This window comes from Pseudorca crassidens, chromosome 1, assembly GCF_039906515.1.
Source record: "Pseudorca crassidens isolate mPseCra1 chromosome 1, mPseCra1.hap1, whole genome shotgun sequence".
Classification (NCBI taxonomy): Eukaryota; Metazoa; Chordata; class Mammalia; order Artiodactyla; family Delphinidae; genus Pseudorca; species Pseudorca crassidens.
The window spans coordinates 86,616,394-86,636,066 of NC_090296.1; the positions used below are offsets into that span (position 1 = coordinate 86,616,394).

The 19,673-nt window shown below is 36.0% G+C and overlaps 1 protein-coding gene across 4 annotated transcripts in view; it reads right to left on the minus strand.

The window, feature by feature from the left end:
• The window catches only part of UBR1 (ubiquitin protein ligase E3 component n-recognin 1), a 167,712-nt gene that overhangs the window by 31,325 nt on the left and 116,714 nt on the right, over positions 1–19,673 (minus strand). For all 4 annotated transcript variants that reach the window (XM_067744775.1, XM_067744786.1, XM_067744769.1 and 1 more), the window contains 8 exons: positions 19,575–19,661; positions 18,220–18,401; positions 13,974–14,179; positions 12,278–12,371; positions 11,360–11,509; positions 8,433–8,530; positions 4,986–5,079; positions 3,581–3,729 (listed from right to left, as the gene is read on the minus strand). In XM_067744775.1, coding sequence (XP_067600876.1) covers positions 3,581–3,729; positions 4,986–5,079; positions 8,433–8,530; positions 11,360–11,509; positions 12,278–12,371; positions 13,974–14,179; positions 18,220–18,401; positions 19,575–19,661 — 1,060 coding nt within the window. The remainder of the gene's footprint in view (positions 1–3,580; positions 3,730–4,985; positions 5,080–8,432; positions 8,531–11,359; positions 11,510–12,277; positions 12,372–13,973; positions 14,180–18,219; positions 18,402–19,574; positions 19,662–19,673) is intronic.

Here is a 19,673-nt window from a genome sequence, read left to right on the forward strand (position 1 = left end):
CTGGGGGCTTCCCTGGTGGCACAGTGGTTGAGAGTCCGCCTGCCAGTGTAGGGGGCAGCATGGGTTCGTGCCCTGGTCTGGGAAGATCCTACATGCTGCTGAGCGGCTGGGCCCGTGAGCCATGGCCGCTGAGCCTGCACGTCCGGAGCCTGTGCTCCGCAACGAGAGAGGCCGCAACAGTGAGAGGCCCGTGTACTGCAAAAAAAAAAAAAAAAAAGAATACCTGGGAAAAACAAAGCATTCTGGTTCATTTATCCTCCTTTAAAAAAAAAAAATTCCTATGCAAAAAAAATTTTTTTTCTTTAATTGAAGTATAGTTGACTTACAATATTATATTAAGTTCAGGTATATAGTAATTTGATATTTTTACACATTACACTCCATACAAAGTTATTATAAAATACTGACTATATTCCTGTGCTTTGTATTACTTCCTTGTAACATTTATTTTGTACCTAGTAGTTTGTACCTCTTAATCTCCTTCACCTATTTTGCCCCTACTCCTACCCCTCTCCCCTCTGGTAACCACTAGTTTGTCCTTTGTATCTGTGAGTCTGTTTGCTATATTTGTTCATTTGTTTTATATTTTAGATAGCACATATAAATAAAAACATACAGTATTTGTCCTTCTCTGCAAAAAATTTTTAAATAAGTAATTTTTTTAATATAGTAACACCTATTTTGTTAAAAAATAATACATAAGACAGACGTAAGTAACGTTATTGCTCTTTTAGGTACTATTAAAAAACAATTAGATTTATAGGATAAAAAGATGAAACTGAAAATACCAAAAAAGCATGGGTTCAGAAATATATTTTGCCTTGTTGGCTAGGGTATTTATTACTAAATTACTCTTATTTTCACTGATCCTTGGTAGCAAACACATCTGTGAGAGTGGAAGGCTTATTTCCTATTTTCTTTTTGCATTTTTTTATCATGTATTTTCTCTTATTCTAGCTTTGAAGAAAGCAGAAAAAATAGAAAACCAGAACTGGCTAAAAATGGACAAAATTTTGGCTAATCTAGACACCATTAAACACAAAATGTGATAGTTAAAAGGTCAGTATGAACTAAATCAAGTATCACCATGTTTAATTCTAAATGTAACCTCAATTTGCTGGTAGTTTTTTTTACCATTAGATACCAGATGTTTAACTGAATATTATATATTGTGTTACAAAAGTCACTTGAGCAAGTATAAAACCTATTAATATATCTTTTCAGTTCAGTACTGATTTTATATTTGTAAATTTTATATTAAAATGAATATCACATGATTTATATATACATTTTTAAAATTTGGAGGATGTGTGGATCATATAACCACCCTATTGGTTTTGAAACAATTCCTGAACTGACATTTTATGGACTTTGGAATTAGTCATTAAGCAAAACTTTGTTATTTCCTGGGTATTGCTTGGGAAGAAGTTTTGTTAAATAATCTGAGCGAGGAAGTACTAAATTCTTCAGAGATTAGTGCCTTTATCTCAGAAGGGCCCCCTCCTGTTATGCGGCATAAGATATCTTATTCACAAAGTGATCGATTGACAATATTTGTCCTCTTCTTCCATTCTCTTTGTCAGACCCTCTGTTTTGATTCCTCAACTATTTTTCATAACTGTGCCAACACATCCTGTATATGTCTCTCCACACCCACAGGGAGTGAGATAAGTTAGCTGTTTATGTACTAGGAATAAAGTACAGCATTATATCCACTGCATGGAAAAAGCCCTAGAGTGAAAACTATATAACACTCTATTAATCAAATAGATTCAAATTACTATGTTACAGAAACACACATGAAGACTCAGTCCTATTCTCCAATGAATTTCTCATCTACTCTATAAAAAAACTGTCACTTTTTAAAATGTTCAATGCCTAAATATAAATTTCCAATTCCTAATGCTTGTGTTCCCAAAATAGTAAAGTGTAAAAGTACCTTCATTGGAAATCTGAAGATATTTAGTAGATTATGACTCCAAAAGAATGCTTTACATTTCATATCATATTGTTCAGATTCTATTTAAACCTCATCTTTTCCTTTTCTCATTTTATTTAATCATAGTAAATATAAACCTGTGTATTTATTTTTTACCCACAATTTAAGTCTGACAGGTTTGGAAATAACTTCTAAAATCCGTTCACAGAGACTGATGCTGATGTCCAGGAACGCTCTGTGAAACAAGTGGCTTTGGACTTCCCTGGTGGCGCAGTAGTTAAGAATCTGCCTGCCAGTGCAGGGGACATGGGTTTGAGCCCTGGTAGATCCTACATGCTGCAGAGCAACTAAGCCCGTGCGCCACAACTACTGAGCCTGCGCTCTAGAGCCCACGAGCCACAACTACTGAAGCCCGCACGCCTAGAGCCCGTGCTCCACAAGAGAAGCCACTGCAATGAGAAGCCCGTGCACCGCAACGAAGAGTAGCACCCTCTCTCTGCAACTAGAGAAAGGCCTGTGTGCAGCAACGAAGACCCAACGCAGCCAAAAATAAAATATAAATAAATAAATTTATTAAAAAAAAAGAAGTGGCTTCATGTTAGTTACTTCAAATCATGAAATAGTGTCTTATTACAAAACTATATTTAAATGAAGAAAATGTGGTAGAACCATTAAAAACAACTACCAGAAAAACTGGAAAATGAGTCTGAAACTGGCTTGGATAAAGATGACATGAAAGAATTACAGTTCTTAACTCTTTTTCATGTAGTACTCTATCTTGTGACTGTCATGAGCAAATACACTAATTTAAAAATCTAAGCAATTCTTCACTGCTTCACTACCCCTGTCTTTAATGAGATATATAACACTGTGTAAGTTTAAGGTGTACAACAGGGGTCCCCAACCCCCAGGTTGCGGACCGATATCCGTCAGTGGCCTGGTAGGAACCGGGCTGCACAGCAGGAGGTGAGCAGCGAGTGAGCGAAGCTTCATCTGCTGCTCCCCATCACCTGCATTACCACCTGAACCACTCCCCCACGCCCAGGCCACCAGTCCGCAGAAGAACTGTCTTCCATGAAACTGGTCCCTGGTGCCAAAAAGGTTGGGGACCGCTGGTGCACAACATGTTGATTTGATAGCTAGAAGCTTTCAACATGGCAGAGAACTTGACAGTGGGCTTCCCTTCAGACTTGGTAGGTTTCTTGCTGCTAATCTGTCTCTCCTGACCCCCTCAGTCTTCCTTTCTCTTTCCTGGTAATTTTTTAGATGACTTTAGTTTACCTTTCTTTTTATCTCAAAGTGTAAAAGAAATAAAAATACTGGACATTTCTGGGTTGATTCTTCTTCCTTTGTTTTTCTCTGATCTTCCAGTGTTGTAACTCTGCCACCTTTCTAATATAGCTTGCTTCATGCTGTCCCTTTCAAGTATTTTTAGTTTATATGCTCATTTTTGTAGTTAAAAGAGATTAATACAAAATATTCTAAGGCTAAATGGCATCATGTCACCTAATCTACTGATATACTAAGAGTCCTTAAACAAGTCAAAGTATTCCAGGCCATCAGGGAAAAAAAGGAATTTTGGTCAATCAATGTTAATTCTGTTTCTATAAAGCTCCAAACTGGTTCTCTTATAGGCTTTACCAATTGCCTGGATAGTGAAAGCACATGTGCTCCAGGTCATCATGGGGATTCGAGGATCCGTTTCATCAGGAGGCACTTTCAATCCAATTCTATAAATTGTTGTGGCAAAGAGAAGGACCATTTCCTTGATGCTATTAGAATATTTTATCCTAAAAATAAAACAAGAAAAATTTATATTGATATAATGGTCTAGTAAAAGGGGCTAACTATTGAGAAGTCCAATTAAGTACCAAAGTAAGAATTTAACTCCTTTTGACAAAGTAAACTACCCTTTGTCAAATGAGAGATAAGAGCTGCTGAAGAAGATTTATTCCTTAAGAAAAAATGGGAAAAGCAGAACTGTAACTCCTACAGGTAGAAAAATGTCTCCGACAAAATGGTAATGACCCAGATAATTTCTTATAAAAGATGCAGTAAATGTTCACAGCAGAAAGGGTCCAGGTCCAAATTAAGGAACAGACTGGAGAGAGGATTAAAACTCAGAGGAGGGCTTCCCTGGTGACGCAGTGGTTGAGAGTCCGCCTGCCGATGCAGCGGACGCGGGTTCGTGTCCCGGTCCGGGAAGATCCCACATGCCGTGGAGAATCTGAGCTTGCGCGTCCGGAACCTGTGCTCCGCAGCGGGAGAGGCCGCAACGGTGAGAGGCCCGCGTACCGCAAAAAAAAAAAAAAAAAACTCAGAGGAAACAGATCTGACATAAGTTTTAGTGTATGGATAAGGGACCAAGAAGTACTTCTGCGCTGATAGGGGTGTGTGTATGTCTGTGTGTGTATATAATAATATATGTACTAGCAATGATTATTTCTGGTTTCCTGAACTTCTATTTGTTGCAAGTAACAAATATTTTCAGTAGCAATGGGATACATAATGTAAACAAGGATCACAACTAGAAAAATGTACCTCAGATGATATTCATTAACAAGTAATATCTGATTTGGATATATTATATTTTTCAAAGTGCCTTCACATAAATATCTTTCCATTAACGTTATGAGGTAAGTTAGAAGACCACTGTCTCAATCTTACAAACAAGAAAATGAATTGTGGTAGGGTTGGAGTGACCTGAGACTTTTCAGAAGTCACAGAGCAAGTCAGATGTGATTTTAACTTAAGTCTCTTAAATTCTGTTCTTGTTGTAGGTTGGACTATATAAAAATAGTATTTTTGTTGGTCAAAAACAGTTAATTATAGGCATGGTTCACCCTAATACATATTAAATACATATTACTCTAATATCTCAAACCACTTAATTTCATTAGTACAAATAAAACTCTAGGGAGAAAGCAACAAGATAAAAATGGGATAAAGAAAACAATTTTACAAATAAAGCAAGAAGGAAGGAAAGAACTGTTCTTCACTCTTATTTTCACAACCACTTACAAACTTCTCTTGTTTAGATACTTACGAAGACTGAACTCCAAAACTCAGAATAGAATGGAACTCAAAAGTGGAATCACCCATTCCTTGATCAAACAAGACTGGAATTGTTGGCTTTTCTCCTTACAAATTAAAAGGAAAAAGAAAGAAAAATCACAGGAGTTTAGCCTGACACACACTTTTCTAGCTTTTGTAAATTATATATGATCATTTTAGAAAACTTAGAAAGTGTTAATAAGCAATAAATAATCATTCACAATTTCTCCACCTAGATAACCAGATGGCATTAGGGTGATATTCTTCTGTTCTCCATATAAATGTTACACGTGTAGATTTTTTTTAAAAAGGACAACATCTCTAGTACTGTTCTGTATCTTGTTTTTTCACTAACAGATCATAAATGTCTTCCACATCAGTAACTGACCCTCTATATTTCTATTTTTAACAAATGCATAGTATTCTATTAGTAAGGCAGCATGTGTTAGTGAATAAGAACAAGGATCTGGAGCCAAGCTGCCTGGGTATGAATCCTAGCTCTGCCAGTGACTGTTACTAAGACCTTGGGTAAATACTAAACCTCTTTGTGGCTCCATTTCCTTATCAAATTAGAATTGTTATTCCCGTATGTGAAATGACTTGTTTTCTTCTGGTGGCTCTTGAGATTCTTTTCTTCATCTCTGGTTTTCAGCAGTTTGGGTATGATCTATCTAGGTATGCTTTTAAGTTTGAAGTTCACTGAGCTTCTTAAACCTATAAATTTAAGTCTTTCTCTAAGTTTGGAAAGTTTCCAGCTATTATTTCCTCACTATTTTTTCTGTACCATCCTTTTTCTTTTCAGGACTTCAATGACACAAATGTTGGGCTAAAGGGAAGAAAAAAATGTTCCATATGTCCCTAAGGATACTGCATCGCTTTTCTGCATCACTTTTCTGTCCATTCTTCATTGTGTAATTTCCCCTGATCTAATTTCAAATTCACTGACTCTTATCTCACCGTCTCCATTCTACTACTGAGCCCATTCAGTTAAAATTGTATTCTTTTTTTCTAAAAGATTTAATTAATTAATTTTTGGGCTGCGCTGCATCTTCGTTGCTGTGCGCGGGCTTTCTCTAGTTGTTGCGAGCGGGGGTTACTCTTCATTCTGGTGCGAGGGCTTCTCATTAAGGTGGCTTCTCTTGTTGGGGAGCACAGGCTCTAGGCGCGCAGGCTTCAGTAGTTGCAGCACACGGGCTCAGTAGTTGTGGCGTGCTGGCTTCAGTAGCTGTGGCTCATGGGCTCTAGGCGCGCAGGCTTCAGTAGTTGTGGTGCACGGGCTTAGTTGCTCTGTAGCATGTGGGATCTTCCCAGACCAGGGCTCGAACCCATGTCCCCTGCATTGGCAGGCGGATTCTTAACCACTGCGCCACCAGGGAAGCCCCCATTCAGTTAATTTTTTAATTCATATAGTATTTTTTCAATTTTGTTATCTCCATTTGGTTCTTTTTTTATAGTTTCTATTTTTTCCTGATGAGAACTCCTATTTTTCCATTCACTTCACGAGTGTTCACCTTTATTTCATGTTTCATGACTATAAAGCTGCTTTATACTTTTTGTCTGAAAAGTTCAACACTAAAACATCTCAGGATTGGCAGTTGGTTGACTGTTTTTTTCCTTGAGAGTTGGTCAGATTCTCCTGGTTCTCTGTACCTTCAGTAATTCTGGATTGTGTCTTGGATACTTTGAATATTACATTGTGAATATATTGAACATTACTGGTCCGCATTAACATTCTCTGGAAAAATGTACCTTTTTTGTTGTTGTTCTAGTAGGCAATCAACCCAACCCAAATCAGGTTCAACAAGTTCTGTCTCACTCCCTGTAAGTGGTGGTTCCAATGTTAGTTTTCAGAGCCTTTGCTATGCTGTTTGGGTCTGCCAGTACATGTACTACTCAGGGCTTAGTCTGGAACTTGAGTGGTGGTTTAATGCAGCTTCAGTCTCAAAGCTGTTGCTATGCTTCTTTGGGCCTGTTCCACACACGTGCAGCTTGGAGCTGAGCTCAGGACTTGTGTTTGTCTCAAAAGTAGGAGATTCCCTTCTACAACTCTTTCCTCTCTGGGATTCCCCCTATACTCTCTAGCTCCAAGGGGCCCTTCTTCCCAGTTCCTCTGGTCAAAATGACCAATTTCTCTCAGTTTTAGTCCCCTGTGCTGACTGGGGCTAACCTTGCGGTGAAGCTGTGAGGCAAAGAAAAAAATAATGAGGATTCACCCAGAATTTTTTGGAATATAGTGGTCCCATTTCTCCCAGATCTTTTGACAAGTAAGACTGGTTTTCTCTTGGGATTTTAGATATTTATGTGGCCACCATGGCAGTGCAGTTCCATGACTGAAGGTGGCCTTGGGAAAGAGCCAAAAGAGAGGGAAAAAACACAACAAGTGGCATGGACATATATACACTACCAAATGTAAAACTGATAGCTAGTGGGAAGCAGCTGCATAGCACAGGGAGATCAGCTCGGTGCTTTGTGACCACCTAGAGGGGTGGGATTGGGGGGGGTGGGATAGGGAGGGTGGGAGGGAGGGAGATGCAAGAGGGAAGAGATATGGGGATATATATGTATGTATAACTGATTCACTTTGTTATAAAGCAGAAGCACACCATTGTAAAGCAATTATACTCCAATAAAGACACGGAAAAAAAAAAAAAAGAATTCCCTTTACACTCTCCAGCTCTGAGGGGCTTCTTTTCCAGTCCTCTGGCCAGAAAGATGGCATCTCTCCTGGATTTTTTACTGTTCATGTCCACTGCATAGTTCTGTGACTCAGGCTACCCCAGGGTCAAAACTCGGAAATAAAGGAGGAACAAAAAAACCCCAGGAAACTCACTGCCTGTACTAAACATTCCTCAGATTTTTACTTCCACCCCAATCTGCCTGCCATTGTTTACTTCTCTGAGCCTTTAGGTAGTCTTATCTCTCAACTGTGAAGAATATATAAATGGGGTAATAATTTCCAAATGTTTGTTGTTATTAATATTAATTACAACATATTAACAGTATTAATAATAGTTAACACTTATATAGTATTTACTATGTACCATGCACTGTTCTACTTTATGTAGGATAACTCAATCCTTCAATCAATGAGATAGGTACTATTATCATTCCCACTTTGCAAATAAGAAAGCTGAGGCACAGAGAGGTTAAGTAACTTGTCCAAGATCACACAGATAGTAAGTGATAGATCTAAGACTTAAATCCAAGCATTGTGACTCCAGATTAATTACTGTCCATACTGCCTCATAGTATGAAAAATTATTAAATTGAGTAAAGTGATTTAAGCCAAACTTAGCCTTGGTCTAAAAAAACCTATTTCCTAATATTTAACAAATCTGTATGTACAAACCATATTTTAGAGCAATAAGTACTTTCAAAAAAATAAAGACTCTGACACTTAAATCTCATACAGCTAAATATAAAATAATTTTAAGCAAACCTTTAGCATGTTTCATATTATAACCTGTTATTCTGGCCAGAACAGTCTGTATCCATCGTGCCAGGGTCAAAAGTTGAGCAAGAGCTTCTGTATTCTCACTGAAAAATGATATTTAAAAATTATTAAAGCCATTGGCACAAAGTCAAACTGAAAAGCTGAATTTGTAGGGTCTTTCCATGGATAAACGGCTGTATGAAAAAGTCAAACTCCTCCAGATTAGCTTCCTAGGTCATAGAAACACTGGTGCCTAAAAATGTAGTTTTGGGAGGTAAGAAAAATTTTAAAGTACAAAGAACAAGATACCACCCATACACCCATCACCTGGAAGTAATAAATGTCAGTAAATGAAATCACCATTCTAGCTGCTCAAGTCAAAAACTAGGTATCACCACTGATATATCTGATTCCTTCACACACCACGTTCTAATCTATCAGCTAGTCTTGCAGGTTTCATCTTCTAAATGTATTCCAAGTTGATCACTTCTTTCTATCTCCATCATTACTACCCTAATCCAAGTTACACTATCCATCACCTGGACTACTTCAATAGACTGTTCTTCCTGCTTCCACAGCAGTGCTTCTTTATTATCTATACATTCATCACACAACCGCCAGCAAGATCTTTTAAAAATGTAAATCAGATTGTATCACTTCCCTATCCAAAACATTCCAATGGTTTTCCATCACACATAAAATACAGTTCTAACTTCAAATCTTAGCTCATAAGCCCTTTTAGGATCTGGTTCCTTGCTTGCTCCATTCCAAGCGTACTGCCTTCTTCCTGTGCCTTGAACCTGCTGCCTTCTTGCTTCACCTTCAACATGCTGATGTGCTCCTACTTCAGGGTCTTTGCTCTTGATATTGCCTGTTCTTAGAATTCTCTTCTCTCAGAGAGTAGCACTGCTTGTCCTTCACTTTATTCAGGTCTCTATCCAAACGTCACCGTCTCGGAGAGGAGCTCCCTGCCGACTCAATCTGTAGAGAACCTCATGCACTGGTCTGTCTCTAGCCCTTTATGCTGCCAATTTAGTTTTTCTCTGTATTTCTCACTACTCAATACTCTGTATTTTTATGTTTACCATTGGTCTCTCCTCTCTGTAATATAAATTCCGTAAGGGCAGGGGTTTGACCCAAACTGCTATTAACAACCAAGGGGGACCAGAAACAGTGCTATTAAAAAGGACTATAAAGTAGAGATTTGCTAACTGAAAGGACAGCTTTAAGTGAAGTTAAAATATACAATGAACTGTGCCAAAATTCACATCTCTGGGCACAAATTTGATCTAAGAATTTTTTCAGTTCTCAGAAATGAAAGTGTACTCTGATTTGTTATGACCAATTTTCTTTAAAAATGCTAGCTTATTATTAGTTTTGATAAAGTTTTTTATATGCTCTTAACTTTAGTATCTTAGGTTATACTCATGTTGATTTTCTAACAAAAGAGGCAAATATATTCCAACTATACAGGTAAGTTCAAATGCCTAATAAAAATGTTATGTATAATTATGTATTTCAGATCCTAAGTAACAAAATTGTTACTACAGACTAAAAGTGTCACAGGGTTTGAAGAGACCTAGTTGTAAGGATCAGTCTAACTTTAGAAAGGACTGCCCTGAAGCATCCTATTCTTAAAGATATCAAGGAGGACTTCCCTGATGGCATAGTGGTTAAGAATCCACCTGCCAATGCAGGGGACACGGTCTGAGCCCTGGTCTGGGAAGATCCCACATGCTGCAGAGCAACTGAGCCTGTGAGCCACAACTACTGAGCCCGCGCTCTAGAGCCCGTAAGCCACAACTACTGAGCCCACGCATTGCAACTACTGAAGCCTGCGTGCCTAGAGCCCGTGCCTGGCAACAAGAGAAGCTACCACAAAGAGAAGCCTGCACACCACAATGAAGAGTAAGTAGCCCCCGTTCACCACAACTAGAGAAAGCCCATGTGCAGCAACGAAGACCCAACACAGCCAAAAAATAAATAAAACTAAAATAAATAAATAAATAAAAGATAAATCTTTGTGATGTCACCTTCTTCCTAAAAGATGACATTCTATGTCCCAATACACTAAATAGAAAACAATTCAAAATTATGTTTTCTAATGACATGGAATAGGAGAGACAGAGCAACTACTTACTGACGCTGATTGCCAAACCTATCACCTTTGAACTCTTATGCTGTGAAAACAAGTTAAAAGTGTTTTATCAATAAAATCATTTTCTTTAGAAAAACTTAGGTCTATCACTACAAAGTCACTGAGTTAAAAAAAACTGAAATAATAATAATAATAAATAGTACTGTTATCATCATGTAGAATAGTGAGAATACAGAAATATACAATTACATGTTCTAGTTGTCATAAAAAAACTAATAAATCTGCTATTAAATTCTATTCACAGATGGTCAGAATATAAAAGTTTAAAAATTTATTCTAAACACTAAAAAACTATCCATAGATGAACCTATCGTGTTTATTTACCTTTATAGTTAACCTTTTGTCCATGTCTCTACAACTACAGCATTTGGATCTTCAGAAAAATAGAATAGAAATAATAATACAAAGACCTGCAGAGCAACCAAACTCCTAATAGCAACTCTAATGCTGGCAAAGGACTATAAGAAAGGAATGGATCTTCTTTGCAACTTTCTTCCTTCTGTGAGTGCTAAGATGGAGATCAAAGTTCTATTACTTTAATGGCTGTTGGAAGACAGATACAAAACATGTAGACTTGAGTAAATGAATGTTCCAGTTCCTTTAGAAACCAAAAATTGGGGCTTTTATCATATTTTTAAAGTTGAATACAAGTTATAAAATGAAAAAGTATTAATTAAATAGCAAAAAAGGAATTAGTAATCTAATTAAAACAGTCACAACAAAAGGATTAAAGACAACTTAAAAAAAATTAACCAAAACATAAATTAAAATATACCTGCTTATCCTTTGAGGTTGCAAAGGAATAATGGGGATCACAGTATTGCACAGAGACTTGCAAAGAGGGCAAAGATATTCTCCACTCTCTAAGTCAAAAAGGTCAACATGAATGCGTTGCTGAGAGCTCAGCTGTACAGCTTCAAAATACCTGCAAAATTCCAAGACATAGGTCCATTCAAAACTACACATGTATCTTTGCTCTAATTCAACTGAAAAAAATCTGGAATTTTTGCCTCAATAAACATCTTTAGAATCTACATGCAAAAATACACAAATTATAATTATAGAAGAAATAGGACGCCCATTCTTTTGGGGACAAACTGGAGGACACATCAGGGCAGAAACAAATTTAAAATAGTTTTACTGAATTATAACTTGTCTCCTGCCTCAACAGCATGGAGATACAATACAGATACTACCTCCCTCAGTTTCCGATGACCAACTGAAGTAGTAAGGGCTATTACAGGAAAATTATGTATTTTAATCTGATGCCAAAAAGGTAAACCCTACACAAAATATTTCGCAGGAATTATATTTCTGAACTTTTATCTCTTCCAGATATACAACTAGAACTTCATGTCCCCTATTCTACCTCAAAGGTACTTTTCCTTCTATGTTTTGAGGGGAATGAGATTTTTATAAAGATTATTACTTCTTTTATACAAATACTGATCAAAAGAGACTAATTAGTTTGTGCAAAGCAAGTACAGTGAAAATTTTAAGTTGATAACTTTACACACCAATTTCTAAGGGTGATACTATAATGAGTATCATGCAAACAAAATCAGTAATTAAAACTGCTTCAACTATTCAAATAAGAAAAAAAGAAGACACGAGAAAACATGCCTTTTTGTGGCCTTTAGAGAACTTCAATATTCCTAGCTTCTTTCAAGAACATGTCAGAAGGACAACTTACTTCTGCCAGCACACTGCATGCATTACATGACCACAGCTTCCTGTGTAAGTTCCATATGCCAAGTCTGAATCCATGAAAAGTGGGTCCACGGTTTCTGATACAGAAAGACAAAAATATGAGGTATGTATTCATCTGCCCCACAATCATAAAAAGAAACCAAACAAAAAAAGAGGTTATCAGGTCTAAAATTCTAATCATAAACTTTCTTAGGAATGTCCAATAAAAGTGTCACAATATCATGGCAGTAGTATATATATTCTTAAGAGTAAGTAAAAAGAGGAAAATATAAAGCTAGACTTCCAGGTGTGATTAGTATGGATTAATGACAACTTCTATTCTTTTTTTTTTTTTTGCGGTACGCAGGCCTCTCACTGTTGTGGCCTCTCACGTTGCGGAGCACAGGCTCCGGATGCGCAGGCTCAGCGGCCATGGCTCACAGGCCCAGCCGCTCCGCGGCATGTGGGATCTTCCCGGACCGGGGCACGAACCTGTGTCCCCTGCATCGGCAGGTGGACTCTCAACCACTGCGCCACCAGGGAAGCCCACAACTTCTATTCTTGATGTATTAACATTAGGCTTTAAGTTGCATTATCTTGGTTGTTGAAGCAATTTTCTATGATTTAAGCACAGTTTACTTTTGTATTTTAAAAGTGATTTGACTGGGTAACTTTAAGGGATATTTAGAGGCAATATAATCTACTGGCTAAGAGCACAGACTATGGGGTTCAAAACCTGATTTCACCATTTATAATTTGTGGCTTCTGACAAGTTAATTAATTTCTCTGTGCCTCAGTTTCTTCATCTGTAAATGGAGCCAATACTGGTACCTAAATCACAGGGCTGTTATGAAGATTAAGTGAGTAAATACACATAAAGCACTTAACCAGTGCCTGGCACATGGTGAGTATTCATTAGATGTTAACCTTTTTTATCATTATTATTATTCCAAGGGTATTTAAAAAATAAAGCAGCTAACTCCTGATGTGATATAAGAATTACAACATATTATGTAATAAGTACTCCAGCCAAGAAAATGTTTAACAAGAACCTAACCACATGGCAACAACCAGACAAATCCACAATGTAAGACACTGTACAGGAAAACTGGCCTGCATTCTTCAAAAAACTTATCATGAAAAAAAAAAAAAGGCAAGTGACTATTCTAGATTAAAACAGACATAAAATAAGCAACATAGGAAACATGTCTGAATCCTAAATGGAAAAAAAAGTCTAGCTAAAAAAAGACATTTTGAGGGCAGTTGGGGAAATTCAAATATGGATTTTATATTAGATGATATTACTGAATTAGTAATTTTCTTAAATGTTATACTGGTATGCTAGATATATAATAGATTATCTTTAGTTTTAGAAAATGCATGTGGAAATATTTAGGGAATATTTAGGGAAATGTCATGAATTCCTACTTGCAAATGGTTCAGCAAAAAGAAATGGAGATAGATAGAAAGAGACAGAATGAGCAACGTGGCCATGTGTTAACCAAAATTTTAAAAAACAGACAAAGGAGCCAAAATGGCATGTAAAAATCTAGCGTCTATTTTATAAATGGGTAAAATGTGATCTGACCAAATAAGGCTAAATACAATCTCACTCCCAAACTTCTTTCAGATAGTATTTTTTCTAATTACACAAGTATGAAAAGAAATGCTCAAAAAGACATTTATTAAACAATACATACCCCCTGAGAGTTCTATGGGTTTTCCCCTGTGCTGGGTTAAGGCGGTGGATTTCTGGACACAGGCCGATAATACCATGGCATTATTTTCTAGTTTCACCTCTTGTTCTTCTTGGCAGAGGATGCATGTCAGCACCTCCTTTTCAGTAACAGACGGACCCCGTTTAGGACCCAAAGCAATTTTACAGTAGTCACTGACTGCTGGGGTGCTAGCAAGAGAAACGACCAGAAATGAGGACACATGTTTTGGTCACTTGTCTTTATATTTTGGTAGATTTTAAGTAACTTTAGGGCAAGAACTTTAAGAATAAAAAAAATAAAATAAAAATTATATTTAGCAATATTAGCTTAAAATCTTCCCCCTTGATTTTTCTGACTTTTATCAGTTAATTTGCTTACTAGAAAATACATTCTGTGTTGATAAGTGCAAAAAGAGAAAAAGCAGATCACAAAGTAGAATGCATATTATAATTATAGTTAACTTACTGTACCAAGAAGCTGTGAATCTGTTTTTTCTGATTATAAAAGTAATACATACTTATTAAGAAATTTTGGAAAGTCTAGAAAAATATAAAGAAGAAAATAAAAAGCATCATACTCTCACAACCTAGAAATAACGACTTGTACATGTCCTTCCAGTCTGCTTTCTATTTATAACATTTTTTACATAATTAAGATCACATTACATATACGGTTTGTGTCCTGCTTTATTCACTTATATCTTAGCTGTTTTCTCATGTCATGAAATTTGCTTCAGAAACATTATTTTTAAATGGCTGCACAGTACTCTCACTAGATGTGCCATAATGGTTTTATCCATTCCCTCTTATTAGGCATTGAAGTTTCTGTTCTACTTTGGTAGCTATTAAAATTTAAAATATACATCTTAATGACTTAGCAATTCATAAGATGTATTCAATGTGTACAATAATAAATAAGAGCAAATACTTACAAAGCACTAATTGTAATGTGAGGCACTGTTTCAAATACTTTATGTTACCTCACTTAATCCTTCCAACAATCCTATAAGGCAGGTACTATTATTATCTCTATTTTTCAGATGAAGAATCTGAGGCCTAGAGATGGTAAGAGACTTATCTAATGATTCATCTAGGAAGTAACCGGGCCAGGATTTAACCCAGATGATCTGACTTCACAGGCCATGCCGTGTAATACTGCCTCGCTATCCATGCAAGAAGCTCCCTGAGATATCATATATCATCCAACAAACTGGAAATAACTTAAATGGTTATCATCAGTATACATGAAATTACATAATACAGAATAGTATGAAGTTTTTAAAAGGTGGGTCTCAGCTAGGTGTGGTACTTACTACTTTTTAGGAGGGGTTCAGCAACATGTGAGTAAAGTTAACTTTTTGGTTATCATAAGGACTAGGGGGCACTACTGCACTTCAGTGGATAAAGGGCCAGAAATGCTAAATGCCCTGCAATTCATTAGGCATAAGAACTGCTGTCCAAATGCCAAGAATGAGGAATGCTAAGCTTGTTTTTTTTATTATTTTATTAATTAATTTATTTATTTGGCCACCCTGGGTCTTAGTTGCGGCATCCGGGCTCTTAGTCGCAGCATGTAGGATCTAGTTCCCTGACCAGGGATTGAACCCAGGTCCCCTCATTGTGAGCACGTTGTCTTAACCACCGGACCGCCAGGGAAGTCCCTGAGCTTGTTTTGTATGTAAGAATATACATATACAGATTTCCAAGACATAATATTAAATGAAAATGGGAAACTGAAGAATGATACATGCATAATAACATTTATGCAAATAAAACAAAAGGCTGAATGACACTATATAATTTCTATGGTTACATATATTTGTATCTAATAGCACAGTAAAAATTCTTATAAGATATACATAAAACTTATAACCAGAGTATCTCTGAGGAAGGGCAGAAAGGGGTGCAGGATTTGGGCCAGTACTCAAATGGAACTTTAGCTTTATCTCTAACATTTGATTTTTAAAAGGAAAATGTGTTAATATAACTGTAATTAAAATTTTAAATGTAAATGTAATTTGTAAATGTAAATTTGTAAATGTAATGTAAATGAAAAATGTAATTACATTTAAAACATGTAAGAGAATATATTTGTGACTTTGGGATAGGAAAAGCCTTCTTAAGCAAGATACAAAAAGTTAAAACTCGAAAAGACTGACAAATCTGTCTTTATCAACACTGAAAACTTTGCTATGGCTAAAATTTCATAATTAATGTTAAATAAACAGGAACAACATATGAGAAACATGAAACAAACTTTAATATCCATAATTTTAAAGGACTTCTAGAAATCAGTAAGATAAAAGTAAAGTATCCAATAGACAATATCCAATGGGCAAAGGATAATAAGAGGCAATTCTCAGAAGACAAAATTTAACAGGCTAGTGAATAATTATAAGAAAAGATGCTCAACCTAGTACTAACCAATCAGGGAATTTCAGAAGGGCACAAATTTATAATTTTGATTATACCAAATATTTTCAAGTACTGATAATTTTAAGTATTGGTGAGAATGAAAGAAACAGGAACTCTTCATACACTGCTGGGAGTAGAAATTGGTGAAACTACTTTGGAGGGCAATGTGGCAGTATCTATTAAAATTTTAAATAATTATGACCCAGCCCTTTCATTTATTAGATTCCACCCTTGAGAAGTACTTGTAGGGTTGTGTAAGGGGGAACATACAAAAATGTTCTGACACATTGTTTGTAATATGGGAAAACTGGGGAACAAGGGAAAAACAACTTAAATGTCCAAAATATGATAAATAAAATATTATATATCCATACTATGGAATACTATGCAGCAGTCATAAAGAATGATGTAGAATCTACTCTAAAGGTCTATCTGTATTGACATGAAAAGATTTAAAAGACACTGAATGAAAAAGCAACCCACAGAACAAAAAAGGATGGTAAAATTTTAAAAAGCCACTAAAACACACAAAACAAGACTCATTATTATTCACGTACACATGTTTACAAATGCATAGAAAGACACCTAGAACCATAGTTATTATCACAATGGTTATCTGTGGAGAAAGATCAGGAATGCAGAGGACGGTCAAAGGAGACTTACTGTGTTATGTGAATTGTTTTCAGTGAGAACACATACACAATTTTATGTGTACAATCAATCAGGCAATAAAAATATATTATGAAAGCACTAGGGCCATTAATTAATTCTGAGTACATTTCTGCTTACATCCTCTTGTTTGAATAAATATACAGTAGTCTCTTGTTCATTACTTTCTAAATGTTATATTGTTCATAGGTAATATCAAGAGGGTTGGGACTTCTGCTTGTTGTTTAAAGTTTTGTATTAGTTTCTAGTTTTATTACTGGGATGTTGTCATCCCAGGATAGTTTACCACCATAATTTTAATCTTTAAGATATAGAGTCAGTATTCTTTGTGGTTCTTTGTTAGCATACTCAGCTTCAGGATTACAGACATATTATGTAAAGTATAATGTTTACTGTCTACTGTTATTGCAGAAGCACAATTTCCTAAAAGTATCCACAACACACATTGTTTTAAGGAGCAGTGAAAGCTTGTTTTTAAAAATAAGCATAGAAGGGATTTTCAATATTTTAAATTGGAATGCTTTTCAAAGAACCATTATTTTGCCTCCTCCCTTTTCTCACTGTATCTAAATAACAGCCCACAAAACACTACTCTCAGAAAGTTAACAGATTTCCCCAAGAGCACAGCATAGTGTCATAGTCAGAAAACGAGGTTTACTAATTCCCATTCCAATGTGCTCTCCATGACTAAAACTATAGGCATTGCCTTCTTTCTTTTTTAGAAAAAAGGAAAAATTAACATGGACCATTTTTTTCAAGTGAAGGGTTTTTTTTCAATCTGTAATAGCAGCAGTCATTTTTACCAGAACTCATAAAAATGATGTGGAATATATGAACTGATACATAAATGTGTACCTAAAGAAGTCCGCACGTACAAGATAACAGGAGATGATTTCTATCTTTGCTGTTTCCATCGTCATGCCTTTTTGTGCATAAAGGTTCCCGACTAACTTCATTGTGCACTTGAACAGTTTATCAACATAAAATTACATCCAGTAAGAGGCTTCACTGTGCCCTTGCTAGCTTAAAAATAGTGTGATTTCTCTTACTTTGAAATATATTTTGAAAAAATATTATTTAAAGTGAATATGTAATTTTTCCTACAAGAAACTGGGTTGCTAATTTTTAGTTTTGCTTTATTTTACCTCTCTTCCTCCATAATGGAGTCTTCTTTCCCAGACATTTCTGACGTACTGTCATACATGAGTTTGTGAGTTTCAATAAAGTTCTTCTGTAAGGCGGACATCTGAGCCATGATCTTCTGGCGATGAAGCCTAGCAGCTTCAGCTTTTCTTTTTCGTTCTGCTTTTTCTTTATCATGAGTAATCTGGGTATTAAAAGACCAGAAAAATTAGGTAAGATCCATTGTGAAAATTTACATATACTGTTCAGTGAGGCAAAATTTCCTAGAGTAAACTCAGATTCAATCTGATGACTCAAAATTAACATACAGGCTCCATCACATCTTACAATTAATTGTTCCACTGGTTACTTCAATAATTTAACTTATTAAAACATTTTTTTAACTTAAAATGCCAAGTATCTTAAATATCTAATAAACTGCTTTTTATATTCAATGCAGGTATATTAAGAAACAAAATTAAATGAAATAATAATTTTGAGGGCTTCCCTGGTGGCGCAGTGGTTGAGAGTCCACCTGCCAATGCAGGGGACACGGGTTCGTGCCCCGGTCTGGGAAGATCCCACATGCCGTGGAGCGGCTGGGCCCGGGAGCCATGGCCGCTGAGCCTGCGCATCTGGAGCCTGTGCTCCGCAACGGGAGAGGCCACAGCAGTGAGAGGCCCGCGTACCACAAAAAAATAATAATAATAATAATAATTTTGAATCATTTGTCAATCATTTAACCACTGACATTTAATCAATTTAAAGCCAACTTGATGTCTAACAGTTACTACTTAACACATTGCTAAGAATGAGAACTTTAACAACATTACTGAAATGCATTGGTGTCTTTTTATTTATTTTAACTTAAGTCCAGTGTTTTTCTTTTAGGAAAGATAGTTAATAACCACAAGTAATAATATTCTAATGATTTTGAGATTAGAATCATCAAAACCTGATTCGTTATATTATGGAAATTCATAACGTAAAGATTACTGCGTTTCATTAAATCTTAGATGCACCATAATCTTGTGTTCCACTAAGAATGCTGCTGATTAAATAATAAGAAGGCAAGGATTATAAGACATATTCCAATTTCAGACATTAAAATATTTCAAAAATTAATAAAATATGGTATTTTCAACAGCGCTGCACTGAACATCAATTTCCTATACTTTTGTGAAATATATATATTATATTGGATAACTATGTATGTCAACTACCACTAATCCCTGTGGTACAGAAACACAATGAACAATAGTAGACATCTTATATACCTTACAATAAACAGGTTCCTTCTCACAAAAAGAAGCAGCTCCCTTATACCAGTAAAGTTCAAAGACAGAGATGAACGTCATCATCATTATAATGTTATTACCTCATCATTTTTAATAGATTCTGATCCTGATGTAGTTGCTACAATTAAACAAGATTTTTCTCTTAATCGCTTCACGGTGTCAAACATCTGTGAAAAACA